General features: G+C 42.6%; 1 protein-coding gene across 1 annotated transcript in view; it reads left to right on the top strand.

The window, feature by feature from the left end:
- The window catches only part of MTCH2 (mitochondrial carrier 2), a 1,452,460-nt gene that overhangs the window by 786,997 nt on the left and 649,829 nt on the right, over positions 1–15,634 (top strand). Inside the window, exon 6 of the mRNA XM_044059351.1 lies at positions 11,146–11,203. Within this exon, the coding sequence (XP_043915286.1) occupies positions 11,146–11,203 (58 nt within the window). The remainder of the gene's footprint in view (positions 1–11,145; positions 11,204–15,634) is intronic.

Below are 15,634 nucleotides of genomic sequence, written 5' to 3'. Positions count from 1 at the left end.
TGCATTTTTGAGATTTTTATTACAAATACTTTGTGCATTTTAGTTTTGTGTTAGCAATGGTGAGTGAGTTCTTGGATTGGTTTCTGTGTCTCTGCTAAAGGTTCATAGGTTCATACTAGGCTATCTGCCCTAGGGCATTTATAAGCCTAGCCAGAGTGTGTGTGGCTTTCACCACCCCTTAGGATGAGAATATTATACCCATTAGTTTGCTGTGCCTCTGTCCAGCTGTCATACAGAGATGATTCCCGGGGTAAACCTACGATCTCCCATCCACTCGTCAAGATTTCTCTTGAACAGAGTCATTGAGGGGCTCTGCCTCACATGGACTGGGATTCTTTTCCATAGTGTAGGGAGTCTCTGGGTGATGAATCTGTCCCTCCAGCACGTCCTATTTATATCCGTGTTGAGGTTTAAGTCTCTTGCTCTCGTGGCTCTGGTGGATTTGGATTTTTTGAGGTGGAGCATGTCCATTAATTCCGGGTTGGACATGGCCTTGTATGTCAGGCACAGATCACCTCTGAGCAGACGGTATGCGACTGAATAGAGCTGGAGTTTCTTCAGTCGGGCATCGTATGACATATGTTTGAGCCCCTTTATCCTTTTGGTGAGGAACTTTTGGGGTCTTTCCAACTGCTGCAGGTGTCGGGTAAGGTACATTCCGAATGGGGCGTTGTACTCAATCATTGGTCTGATAAGTGAAGAATACAGGGGTACAATGACCTCTCCTGATCTATTAGTATTAATGGTACATGGTATATTTTTAGTTTATCGGTGTTGGGATATTTTGTATTGTTTGGCTGAGAGAGTATTAAGTATTTTATGCTAGTATTTGTTGATTGATTTTTTTAATTTGAGTTTCATTGGGGTGAAAATCCCCTTTTCAGCTGAGGCTGTGGAAGAAAAGCTCCACAAGATGTAGAGAGAAGGTAACATACATACATATGTAGTGTAATGAATTATCTAAGCATACAGTAATGGCAGAAGTAATGATTGCTTGAGCACACGATAGTGAGAAAATAGAAACCTTGACAAGATGCAAATGAATAGTCAACATACAAATCTAGTATATTCATGATGCAGGCAATACAGTAATACAAGAAATCATTCAAAGGTAGATCCAAATGAGTATTTACAGTAACAAAGTTTAGATGTGCAATATTTTATAATTGTACGATGGTGGTAAAGTGAACTTTCATAAACTGCTGTTGAAACTGTGGTAAAGTGTGTATGACCAAGCAGACATAATACTACAGGAAAAGATAGAAGATTATTGGCCAAGTAGTCATTTTAGAGCAGGATAGTTCAGGGGGGATTAGCCAGGTGTGGTACATGACCAAAGCCATGAGACCTCTGGGTAGTGTTTCAATAGTAGCTGGTAGGATTTTAGGCTGTTAATCTGAGTGAGAGGGGAATGGAAGTTCAGACTTTAGAGAAACGAGAGGAATACAGTGTCACCTGCTGTATTGTTTCATTTAATTGGGTGTAGTTAGAATTTGTCTGCAGAGCAGAATGCCCTAGGTGTGGAATATTCCTTGCATTCTTGTTTACTTTTATCTGACTATGAGATATGTGGTTTGGTAAAGTTTGAACTGTGTGCCAGTATTTTTGTAGCTGGGATGGAATATAAATATATGATTTTGTCTTGTGTGTGCATGTGCATGCTCGTTTGTTTGTGCGGAGGATTTCTTGCATGGCCTTCCTACCTGGTGCTCCTCATCCACTCTGTATTTGCCAGGTACTCCTGATCACTAGACTTTCTCTGATTGTAGCTGGGGCTGGTCACAGAATCTAAGGGCATTTTGGTGAGCTAGGCCGTCAGTTCTGCTGGGGATTTCTGTCATGCCCTACCCTCTGATATCCCACAATGCACTATCCACCATTCGTCCCCCATGCAGTAATGTGGTGATGCTTGAGATGCAGTTGTGTGAGCAGCTGCGGTGTGCAGCATATTGCCCTGTCTCAGTGGCAGCTGAGCCATGGCCACCACTCTTACCACTCTCTAAGCCATTCCCTTTGCAGCATCCCCAGCCTCCACTAGAGATAGTTACAGGGGATGCCCATCCCTCCCTTGATGCTCTGTTAGTCGCCTGAGCCACTAATTGAACCTGGGTCAGTTGAGCTGTAGTCAGGCTTCAGTCTTCTACATCATCAGGGTGACAAAGGAGATAGTGTTAAGTAGTAACAAAAGTTAGCAGGGTTAGAATTATAGCACTTACAGATGTTGATGAGTGCAGGATTAGGAATATAGTGCATAATAGTGTTGACCGGTACATATCTCTAAACATTTTGCTAGTGTATAATTAATTGTAGAAAATATACGGTCCAGGCAACAGGAAACGGCTAAATAAAATAATTTATTATAAAACAGTTTACACACAAGCGCTTTCACCCTGACACAATGCAGGGCTTTTTCAAGTGAAATAAACACTATAACCCTCCATTTAAATACCTTAACAAGTAAAAAAAAGGTGTAAGAGAGTCTTAAAGTAATATATACCCCTCACATTTAAAATGTTGCCAAAACAACAACATCCACTTTTTATACAGCAACATTACCCACATTTTATAAAAATTCTACATTAAATGTATTTTGTACAGTAAATATTATCATTCTCTAAACATATTAGATGTGAAAGCAATAAATAAAAAGTTTTCAACAGTTTTCAAGCAGTAAGGGCTAAAAATGTGTATGTTAAAGGGTGCTGGAAAAACAAGCAAACATTTAATTACAACTTCTCAGCCGCCTTAGTCAAGTAAGGCTTAATGGAGATGTGGTCATTTAAACCCGGGGGGTGGGCTGCATTCAATTTTAATTGCCAGGTTTCCCTACAGCATAACCAATTTTCCCAATCATCCCCCCCCTAGGGTCAACATGGACTTGTCCCAAAATTCCAAAACGGAAACCTGAATGGATTTGGTCCTGCATATGATGTAGGTGCCTATACAATGCGTCAATCAAACTTTTCTTCTTAATATTGTAAGTGTGCTCATATACATGTTTATTTAATGCCCTTTCTGATTTACCTATATAAAAACTAGGGCAGTCTTTACATAAAGCCAACTACACTATGCCCCTGGTCATGCAGTTACCCTTCCTAAAGAGTACAACACTTCTCGTGTAATTGTCCAGTGTTATAAATTCTTTGTCTACAATGTATTTACAATAACCACACATTTTTTCTTCCAAAAACAAACTGGGACCTAACTCCTTCCTTATTTCTCTCAAAAAATTTTTCAAGTTAGTCACTGTTTTAAAAACAAAGTTAGGGCTCTCCCCTATCCTGTGTACAATATCCTGGTTGAATTTTAGCATTTTCCAATAGTGTATTTGACTTTATGTAAAGACTGCCCTAGTTTTTATGTAGGGAAATCAGAAAGGGCATTAAATAAACGTGTATATGAGCACACTTGACAATATTAAGAAGAAAAGTTTGAAGAACGCATTGTATAGGCACCTACGTGCAGAACCAAATCATTCAGGTTTCCTTTTTGGAGTTCTGGAACAAATCCATGTTGACCCGGGGGGGGGGGGGGGGGTGATTGGGAAAATTGTTTATGCTGTAGGGAAACCTACTGGCAATTAAAATTATTGAATGCAGACTATCCCCCGGGTTTAAATGATCACATCTCCATTAAGCCTTACTTGATTAAGTAGGCTGCGAAGTTGTAATTAAATGTCTGTTTTTCCAGCACCCTTTAACATACGCACATTTTTTTAGCCCTTACTGCTTGAAAACTGTTAAACATTTTATTTATTGCTTTCACGTTTAATATGTTTAGAGGATGATATTTACTGTACAAAATACATTTAATGTAGAATTTTTATAAAATGTGGGTAATGTTGCTGTATAAAAAGTGGATAATGTTGATGTCCTTCAAGGATGCATCTGCAGTCATAACATATGGGTTGTCCTGCCTCAGGCAGCCCTTCGGTCGGCCGGATTCCAAAGTCTGGGTCTGGCCTCGGCTGATGTCGCACTTTCCCCGACGTCAGAGCGTCTGGGGTATAAAAGCATCAGCCGACGCCATTTTCCTCAGTCTTTCTTGCCGTGCGGTGCCCGAAGCAGAAGCTGTTCGCAAGTGCCGGTCGGTCAGATCCAGTGATTTCAGCTACGAAGACTTGAAAAGCTAAGTACCCCGTTGGGGACTCTTTCTTGCCTCAGCCGATGTCAGACAAAGTAAATAATTGTTTAACTTGTGGGAAACAAATACCTCATAAGGATTTCCATTCTTACTGCCTTCCTTGCTTAGGCCCAGACCACGACGTATCGGCCTGTTTAGCCTGTGCCTCCTTCAACCGACGAACTCTTAGACGTCGGTTGGAGTTCGCAGAGGAATTTTTTGGAGCCGCTTTTGCTTATAAAATGCCGTCGGAGACTCCGACTTCGCATATGGCCAAAAAACGCAAGGAAAAGGACCGACACTCGCGGCCCACGGTTTCGGCTGAAACCTCGGCCAGGCATACCGCGAGTGTCTCGGTTTCGGCCGAAACCAAGTCCTCGGTTATTCCTTCTTCCGAAACCATGCTCCCGACCACCGAGGCCCGAGAGGCCCCGGCTGAGTCGGCTTCAGAACTACCTACCGAAGCTAGTGTTCAGGAATTGTCCGACACCTTACCTTTGGACATTTCTACCCCTGCACGTGGGGCAGCTAGGCCCCCAGCTTCTATGTCCATTAAGGCCTTTTCTAGGGCTAAAGCTGCCAAACTTTCTAAAGCTTTGCCTGCCAGATCTGCTCCCCAGAGGCCTTCCTCTAGTTCACAGATCCTCTGCCTTGCTGAGGAACTTATCTCCTTAATTAGGGGTTCACAACCTCACCCGGACAGGACCTCTCAACCTCCTCCAGACAAAAGGCCCAGGACTGACCCCTCTGAACCACATTCCTCAGATGATTCCACGGATGGATCTGAGTTGTCAGACCATCAGGAAGGGCCTTACTCGCCTTATGAGGATTCAGATGCAGAGGAATCTATCCCCTCACCCTCCCCTCCTGAAGAGTTTTCCTTTGGGGAGACTTTACACTCCATGAGAGAGCACTTTCAATGGCAAGGTCAGGATTTCTCTGATTCTAGAAAAAGATTAAGGACCTTTTTGCATTTGCCTCAGCATAGGCCCTTAGCTATACCTCCTGTTCTAAATGTAATTGATGATGTGTACAATGATGTCTGTACAGCCCCTGATACTCTTCCTCTGGCCCCTGCCAAACCTGACCGATATTACAGGGTCCCGGATTCTCATTTCCATCTGTATAAAGCCCATTCTGCAGAACCAGAAACTATTTCTCAGGGCCCTAAAGGAGTTGCAGCCGCTACTGCCAAAAATCCTCTACCCTCTGAAAGAGAGTCTAGAGCTTTAGAGAGATGGGGAAAGAAGGTGTATACATCTGCAACTCTTTCTGTCAGGGCATTAAACTGTCAATTTCATATGATAGAGTACCAAGAGTATTTGTTAGATGAACTGAATAAGAAACTTTCTTCTCCTGAACCCCTAGACCGTAAATCCCTTCAGGATTTGGTACATAACTCACAGCAGGTTAGTAATCATTTCTTAAAATGTGGCTATGATGCACTGGAGGCTTCATTTAGATCAGCTATGACTGGGGCAGTTATTCGTAGGCATGCGTGGCTGAAGGAGCAATCTTTGCCAGACCATGTTAAAGCTAAACTCCTCGATGCTCCAATGGAGAAACAAAATTTATTTGGCTCCCCTGCTCAGGAGATTCTAAAAACGGTCGAAGAAAAAGCAAAATCTGTGCAAACAGTTAAAGATTTCCTGCAAGTTCAACCACCGAGATTCAGCAGAAACTGGCCTACAAAGAATTGGTCCTTTCCAGACTCGAACAGAGCCCAGAGAGGCAGGAATAGGCGCTCTAGAGGCAGAGGTCAATCGAAGGGCTCCTACAGAGGCAGTCAGTGGCAGCCTGCCAACCAGAGGAGTAGTGCAACAGCTACAGCGACAACCACTACTACAGGACAGACTCAATGACTTGACTCTGATTCCGCCTACCAGGGATCAATTGGAAGCACCCTTGGGCGGAAAGCTGGCCTTATTCTCAAAAAACTGGCATTATATTACAAAGGATACATGGACATTGCAAATAATAGACAAATGATACAGGTTTCATTTCCACACTTTGCCAAAAAGAAGAGGAATGCCAAACCTTCCACCAAATCAGAAGGCAGAGGCTTTAAGACAAATCAGCAATTTACTTCAGATGAAAGCTATAAAAAAGGTACCATGCTCAGAACAAGGCCAAGGATTTTACTCCAGACTATTCCTTGTACCAAGGAAAGAAAATCAATGGAGGCCTATTCTCGACCTGTCCGCTCTGAACACTTATCTCATTGTGCCAAAATTCAAAATGCTGACCCTACAGCAACTTCTTCCCATGCTGGGCAAGGAGTCTTGGCTGGTGACTCTAGATCTCAAGGAGGCATACCTGCACGTCCCTATCCGACCAAGCTGCAGAAAACACCTCAGATTTCTTGCAGGATCAGAGCATTATCAATTCTCAGCATTGCCTTTTGGCTTATCTACTGCGCCCAGAGTATTCACGAAATGCCTGGCATCAGTAATTGCACATTGCAGACTACAGGGAATTCAAATTTATCCATACCTGGACGACTGCCTAATACAAGCGGACAACAAGAAAAAATTGTTAAAGGACTTGGCCTATGCCATACACCTGTTACAGACCTTGGGATACACAGTCAACATCCAAAAGTCAAGACTAGTACCATCCCAAAGGATAACCTTTTTGGGTGCAGATCTGGACACAAACACTCAAATGGCATTTCTCACAGAAGAAAAGCAAAAACAACTTCCAGATTACTTCATGATTCTGACAAGACAAACTCAGCTTACTGCAAGGAAAATCCTGCAGGCCCTGGGTTACATGGCATTTTGCATAATTCTAATCCCACATGCCAGACTGCATGTGAGGAAATTACAATGGTACCTAAGGAGTGTATGGTCTCAACACAGTCACAGTTTAGAAACCATGATACCAATCATTCCATGCCTTCAAAAGGAATTCCTGTGGTGGGCTCAGGCCTGCCAGTCCAACAGAGGGTTGCCTTTCAACAAACCAAGAACAAGGCAGACCATCACCACGGACGCCTCAGACCGAGGATGGGGAGCACACATGGAGGGCAAATGTATCCAAGGCCTATGGCCTCAAGGGCAGCTAAGCATGCACATAAACCAAAAGGAAATGCTGGCAGTGAGGCATGCAATCGAGGCGTTCAAACCCTTCCTCCAACAAGGACATCTGTTAATAAGGACAGACAACACCACGGTCATGTGGTACATAAACAAACAGGGAGGCACACATTCTTACCCTCTGTGCCGGATGGCTATGAATCTGTGGGATCTATGCCTGAATCTCAATATCCAACTACAGGCCCAATTCGTGCCAGGGAAAGAAAATGCACTGGCAGACAGCTTAAGCAGAACTACTATGGATGCACACGAATGGATACTGCACCCAGACATCTTCAAACTCATAAAGACATGGGGAATGCCGGAGATGGATCTGTTCGTCTCCCCATTCAACCATCAACTGAAGACATTCTGCTCAAGGACATACCACCCACAAGCTTGGAGGGTGGACTCTCTCTCTTTCAGCTGGAAAGCCCTAACAGTATATGCCTTCCCACCTCTCCCATTGATGTACAAGGTTCTACTGAAGATCAGGGAGGAACAGCCAAAAGTGATACTAATAGCACCGAACTGGCCAAGACAACACTGGTATCCACTATTGAGAAGCATGTCTCAGACAAAATCATGGCCTCTCCCCCTATGGCCTCTTCTTCTAACGCAGAACAATTTCAAGACCCTGCATCCCAACTTGAAAACATTGCAGCTAACTGCCTGGAAAATTCCTTAAATCCCAATCAAACTGTTTTATCTCAGAGGGTGAAGGACATTATCCTGGAGCCTCGCAGGCCTTCCACAAGGAAGACATACTCAGCTAAATGGAAGGGATTTCTCATTTGGAGCACATCAAAGGGCACAGATGTCACAGTGGCAAACCTAGCGCATATCCTTGAATATTTAGCAGAATTGTTCCACAAGGGCCTGTCCTTTTCTTCCATTAAGATTCATGCTTCAGCACTTTCAGCAGAATACAATGTGGATCCACCTATCTTCTCACACCCTCTCCTCAGACAATTCCTGAGAGGAATCAAAACTGTTAAACCTCCAATAAGACCCCCTATACCTGCCTGGGATCTCAACTTTGTGCTAAAAAAAACTGACACTACCTCCTTTTGAACCAGCAGCATCAGCGGATCTACAGTTTCTATCTTGGAAAACTGCATTCCTTCTGGCAATCACTTCAGCAAGAAGAGTATCTGAGTTACAAGCATTAATGGCAGTGCAACCTTTTCTAATTTTCCACCAGGACAGAGTGTCACTAAGAACCAATCCTACTTTTATGCCAAAGGTGGTATCTAGGGTATCCTTGAACCAAGCTATTCACTTGCCTACGTTCTTCCCTAATCCACAGAATAAAGGGGAAAAACTATTGCACACCCTGGATATACACAGACAACTACGCTACTACTTGGACAGAACAAAAACTAGCAGAAAAACTGACCAACTTTTTGTAGCATATGCAGCTGGGGTGCAAGGAAGAGCAATTTCCAAACAGACAATTTCAAAATGGATAGGAAATTGCATTCGCTTTTGCTACTCCTTTCATGGAAAGACAGTTCCTGAAAATATCAGGCCTCACTCCACAAGGGCCACGGCCACCACTACAGCCTTCCTACGGGGGGTGGCTACCAAGGACATTTTAGAAGCTGCTACTTGGAGCTCCATGCATACATTTGCAAAGCATTGCAATCTACCTTTATACTCTAGATCCAGAGCAGAGTTTGCAACTGCAGTCCTGCAGGGGATCTTAACTACACCATCCTTTTCTTAGTACCTCCTCCCCCAGATTGGCTATGGTATTCTACCCATATGTTATGACTGCAGATGCATCCTTGAAGGACATAGTACAGTTTTGTACCTACCATAAATGTATATGTCCGATGGGTATGCATCTGCAGTCAGGATTACCCTCCCTCCTTCCCCTCTGTGGTATTCCTAGGGTGCTTACCCCTCTTTTAGCTAGCTGGGGGAATCTATTATGGTGTATTTGTTTGTTTATTCTTGTATATAATTTGCAAATGTTTGGAACTTTTCAGCATTTATCCAAATTTAGCTTTCCTTGAGGGCACCTGGCATCTGGGGCAAGAAAAACTGAGGAAAATGGCGTCAGCTGATGCTTTTATACCCCAGATGCTCTGACGTCGGGGAAAGTGCGACATCAGCCGAGGCCAGACCCAGACTTTGGAATCCGGCCGACCGAAGGGCTGCCTGAGGCAGGACAACCCATATGTTATGACTGCAGATGCATACCTATCGGACATCTACATTTATGGTAGGTACAAAACTGTACTTTTTGGCAACATTTTAAATGAGGGGTATATATTTAAGACTCTTTGGCGCCTTTTTTTTTCTTGTTATGGTATTTAAACGGAGGGTTATGGTGTGTGTTTGTTTCACTTGAAAAAGCCCTGCATTGTGTCAGGGAGAAAGTGCTTGTGTGTAACCTGTTTTATAATAAACTATTTTATTTAGCCGTTGCCTGGACCATATATTTTTCTACAAGTTTTTGGTTTTGCGGTCTTCTCCTTGTGTTATTTTAGTGTACAATTAATTGTTATGGTTTAATGTATGCTTAGTTAACTTTGATGCTATTTTAACTAAGCTGTTTTGTTTAGGACCACGATGCAATTAGGCAGCTGATGTCTTGCTTAGAGGTAAGATGTAATTGTTGCCTCACAGCAAGAGGTTCTCCCGTTCGATTCTCAGCTAGTTTGCGGGGAGTGCCTTCTGTGTGGAGTCTGCATGTCCTCCCCGCGGTCGAGTGGCCTCTGAAAGACATGTGTGAATGGGTGTGCCTTTGCTGAAGGTTGGGCGTCGGGCTGGCAACTCGGCACCATAAAAATCTACTGGCAATCATTAGTGGGCCGGAGTTCCGTTGTGGCGACCCCTTACCGGGAAAAGCTGAAAAGACAAACAGACTTTTACAATGGGTAGGTGCAAGGCTGTGGATAAAACAGCTACGTGAAAGATATAAAGGGGTGGGAATAGTGCAGTATATGAAGTCTAGACTCTGGGGTGGTGGCCAGAGATGAGGGTGGGAGGCGAAAGAAGCAGACCCACCAATAAGTGTGAGGTGTTAGCACAAGCAGATAGATGTTGGGTATAGACCAAAAGTAGGTAAGGTAAGTTATGGAAAAAAATCTTTTGTGCCTTATAAACCAAATGGTGTTATATTGAGTGTAAGCCCACCAATAGGACTGCATGCCACATTCATGCAGATGTAGACAGCATGCTGGTAAGTTATTAATGAGAAGGGACCATGGTCTGCTGCTCTATGTCACCTGTTCTGCAGTGAGTTGCTAAAAAGATCATACAAGAGTGCTCATTGGGAAACTCTGTGCAGACAGTGGGGAGGACATTCACTTTACCACCATCGTACAATTGTAAGTGACCTGGCAGGAGTACCTAGCTGAACAGGGTCTGTCTGCAAAGCTTGCTGAGGTGGACTCCTGAGCTTGTACCTTATAGGACCACAATTTCATACTGAGGTAGCCCAAGCAGAATAGGCTGCAAAGCTCGTGAATTTTGTTTATTTTAAACATACTAATTTTTCCTGATACCCAACAATATCACCCTTTGTGTGGGATACTTAAGAAAAGCTGGGGAGATTAATTTTTTCCCCTGTTCTAAAATGAATTTGTCACTTTTGGTGTCCACTCAAACGTTTTGTTTTTGTGTAAACATTGTAATGTTGTATTGCCAACAGTTTTTATTACTGCACATGTACATGTTTATTTGTGCTTAATATTTGTTCATGGCTCTATGGAATACCTGATACAGTGAACAAAAAATGGGATTCCGATATTTTTCAGTTCTGCTTGAAAATGGCAATCTGTCTTATCCGCTGAAATATGTGTTCTCACGTTTCAAAGCCTGTCCTTCTGTTAAAGTACAGAATAACTCCGTGTAAGTAATTGACAGTAAAGTGAATTGGAAGAGAAACATGATGTGTTAAGTGACGGATTTTCTTCCATTTTATTTATTTTAGACATCACGTGAAATGGTTGCCCGCTCTGCTGCCACAATAATCACCCACCCCTTCCATGGTAAGTATGCATTTCTACCAGAGTCTGCTTGCTTCCTGCATTATGTGTTATCTTAATCTGTGACAGGAAACAAGGTTATCCTCTATGGTCTTGAGTGCTGCATATATGCAGTATCTGAGCCATATCTATTTCATTTGTATGCTGAGTTGCAGTTCTGCAAAACCTGAAAATGGCATGGGTGCAATTTTTGGATCAGTGTTGCAGTGACATTCCTGATATATGCAACTCAGTTGCAGGCTGACACCTACTCAGCTGGACCGACTCCCATAGCCAGCCATATCTATTTCATTTGTATGCTGAGTTGTAGTTCTGCAAAACATGAAAATGTCATGGGTGCAATTTTTGGATCAGTGTTGCAGTGACATTCCTGATATATGTGACTCGGTTGCAGGCTGACACCTACTCAACTGGACTGACTCCCATAGCCCTCTTGACATAAGAACATTGGCTGAGCTCACCTCCATTCAGGGTTGCAAGCCTGTATGTCACATAAAACTGAACATTGCCCATGTCATCTTCAGTTCTTTTTTGCTGCATGCATGTGCACTGGTGAGAAAGTGCTTGGTCAATAATACTAGCCTTTGACCCCGCAGTTCGAGTTGCAAAGAATATTTGAAAAGATAAGTGTCATTTGGGAAATTTATCTTTTTATATATCTCTGTTCTGTTGGTATAGTGCTTGATTTTTGTGGTGAAATTTTGACTGTGAAACACTACCTAGTTCCCAGTGTAAACCTCACGCAGGCTTTAAATGCATTTTTGACTGCAAGTAACAAGTCCCGCTTAAAGATAAGTGCCTTTTTTGTCTAGAAGAGTTGTACCATTCAGTAGACTGCCACATTTGTGTGAGCTTTGAAAGAAGACCCAGACGTAGGGGAGACCATGATTCAAATGTGGCTGACGTGACGTAAAAAAAGTGTGATGCAGGCGTCCAAGCAGTCTTTGACATCTTTGTGGGCAGCACTTCCCCTAAAATGCCTCACTAAAAATCCTGTGTTAAGGAGGTCAAGGGAAAGAGGACCCTAGAAAATATACTAGAGAGAAAAAAACACAGCTCTAACTGTGTCTTATGGGCCTGGGCGGGCTTCAGCCAGTGAGGCAGTTTTCATTTCCAGATTATGCCATCTGATGACTCTCGTCGTCTGACTTTCCTCTTTATAGACTTACAGGCAGTTTCTTGCACATCCTGTTAAGCGGAGTACTTGTAAGAAAGGTATATCAAATTTTTGCATTTGTTAGAACAGCAGACCGGAGGTCACCATCAGTTGTGCTCTCAGAGAGGGAGAGTGCCAGTGTCCCAGTTTTTAGTCACCCAAGTGAAAGCAGGATAGGTCACACAGGCATAGAGAGAGTGAGAATCCACCAAGCCAAATTTTGTAGTGGCTTTTTCTACTTATCCCTGAAACAACCTGTGCACTGTGCTGCAGCAGCCTTCCAAGAATTAAGAATTTGAGTACCAGTTTATGCAAGACCTTGAAAGGTTAGCATAAGAGCTTGTACTGCATTGGCAGTAGTCTACACTGTAGTTTCCAATGCCTGAGATTCTGCTCAAGCCACATGTTTGGACATGTCTTCTGAGGAAGAGGAGGATGATTTGGCATATATACATCAAGTAGGGAAATCCTCACAAACAGGAGAATGCAGTTTGTGTCTGGTAAAGGAATTACTGGATACAAGAAGGAAATAATTGTAGTTCTGTTTGGCCTGGATGAACCAAAACCTGCAGTGGTAGCTCATGTGTTTGAAGCACTGAAGGGTGCTTTCTTAGCAATGTTATTGGAACCAGACTGTCAACCTCTTGCTCCTAAGGCCTTTCAATACTCTTACAAAAACCCTTTAGTAGTCCCAGTGTTAATCTTGCTAGATGCTTCTAGAGCCTCCAGTTTGGTCCTTTGACCCAAATTGTTGTCCAAAGACTGGGAGAATAGAGTACTAGAAATATTTTGTAGGAAAATATATTCATTTGTCATCTGGGCTTTTGCAGTGATAATTTTCTAAATGTGCATCAAGTCTCACAAAAAGTCAAAAGAAATAGATGATCTGTCAGTAGTGATTCAGGATGAACTGCTGAAACTGCAAGTGTCAAAATTTGAAGGTAGGGGCTTCATGTGATAAAATGCAGCTGTGTTTAGACATAGCTTAAAGAGCAGCTCTCTCTGGTTCAGTTATTGAGCTCCAAGCTGAATTCAGGGTGCAAGAGTAGAAGAAGATGGTACAGAGCAGCTGTTAAACATAGCTTTCGATAAGAACTTTGTCTGGAAACTTTGGAGAAATTGTAAGTAAAAGGTAAAGTTGTGCAGACAGCTAAATGATGATTTCTTATGATTATTTCAAGGTTCGCTAGAAACTACCCTTTCACATCTGGCCAGTTTTACAGGTGCCCAACCAAAAGGCTGCAGATTAAACAGAAACAGCTAAGTAAATGATTGGTGGAGGGTAAGAGAAGACTAAAAAAAAAAAACGGCTACGTAGGGTACGAGAAGGGAGGGCAGGAGGAAAGGATCCAGCTCCTTTGACTGTCTAGGACTTGGACCTTCTCCCCCTTACTCTTTCCTCCTTCACAACTGAACCCAGATACAGGATGTTTGGACTATCCTAACCTCAGACATCTTCAGTTTGCTTGTGTTTACAGGAGAGAATTCAAAATCATTTTACATGTTAAGTAGAGTGTTTTTTTTAATCAACTTTTCACAATCAGCACAGTAACATAAGTACACGCAATAGTAGAAAAAAAGTGACATTTTCATGAATTATCCAACATTACATAAATTGATCAATTCCTGCCTTCCTTTAAACCTCGCTCTTCTTAAACATTATTATGCATGTATTGTTCCCACAGAATGTCTATCATTCCCACTGCCTCAGTGGCATTTTTGGTTATCTGCTAAGGTATCCCAGTAATGATCAGTTTTCAAAAGCTCCGTAACAAAAGTAAATCAGCGTAAAGTTCAACAAAATATTCTCAAACAAGAGGCAAAACGCTGATACTCCACACGCTGACTGAAATTTTTCACTCAAAGGAATGCAGCTCAACAACAAAGTGCAAAATAGAAAATTTAATACAAAAAGGTTGGCGCTTTCACTCGTTTCCAACGAGCTTCATCAGACCAATAATGCTATTATTGACTTAAAATAATGCTATTATATCTGTATATGTATATGGGTTAAAATGTTTAAAATGTTTAAATTGTTTGATCATGTGATCTTGGGCTGCTGGTCATGTGATTGTATTGGGCTCCTATATAAAGTGTTTTTTTAAAATGGACCTATTTGTAACATTGTAAAAGGGTGTTTAACCTGAAAGCTCGGTTTTGTATAAAGGTTTTTGTTCAGCTGTGCTCAACTGTGGTTTTTCGTTGGATAATTATTCAGCTATCGTTGGTTTGAGATAATAGCACAGTTTGGCAGGGTTTAGTCCTATAGAAAAATGCTTGTATGACATTAAGTAGTTTGTTTCCAGTAATATTATCCAGTACTGTCAGTTTATTATTTTGGCTGGTGTTCTCTTCCCCTGACTGGATGGATCCTAACTCTGATTCCTCAGTCAAATCTGGTTGCACCTAAAGAAAAAAAATATGCTTGGCTTACAGACCATGTAACGTTTGCCCCGTCTCCCTCTAGTGTGGTTTTGTCTGCCACTATGGAACAGGGTTTAGACACGTCTTCCAGGGCCGTTCCAGTACCTGGTGTGGATATAGGAGAACCAAAGCCTCTAAGTGCAGGAGTAGTCTGAGGTAGGAGAACCCATCATCATCATCAACCCCCTTTTTCCTATATGGGGTCGGGGTGCCATGTCAACTGTCACTGTCTCTCTGTGCCACTCTCCTTCATTCTTTTCCCACTCATGCCTGACTGTTGCTGGTTTTCTGACACAGTCCATCCCCCTCTTTGCTGGACACCCTCATTTCTTGTTGCCTTCTTTCTGTCTGTCCCACATAATCTTCACCAGATTGTCTTCTTTTCTTTACATGTGCCCGAGCCACAGCAATCTGTTCTGTTTGACCTTTTTTGCAACTGGAGTTATTTGGCTTCTGGTCTTTTGTCCTCATTTTTTAATTTGTCCCACAGGGTGCATCCTACTGTGCATCTCGGGCACTTCATCTCCATCACCTCTAGCTTTCTCAACTTCTTTGTCTTTACTGCCTAGGTTTCTTTACTGTACAGTAGTATTTGAGTGCACAGTTGTTTTGTACACCTTACTTTTCAGTTTTTTTGGTATTCTTCTGTCACACATTACTCCTCACACACTGTGCCATTTGGCTGCAGCCCTCTGATTCTAGCTTTGACCTCCTCATTCAGACATCCTTTCTCTTCAACCACCTCTCCCAGATACTTGAAGCTGTTAACCTAATCTATTTTCCCCTTTTTCTCAGTTCTCAGCTTCTTCAGATTTTCCCCATTTACTTGCCACTACAACTGCCGTATCTGTACT

Source organism: Protopterus annectens, chromosome 17.part0 (genome assembly GCF_019279795.1).
Source record: "Protopterus annectens isolate FY-2018-M chromosome 17.part0, PAN1.0, whole genome shotgun sequence".
NCBI classification, from domain to species: domain Eukaryota; kingdom Metazoa; phylum Chordata; order Ceratodontiformes; family Protopteridae; genus Protopterus; species Protopterus annectens.
This window is presented reverse-complemented; position numbering and strand designations above follow the sequence as displayed.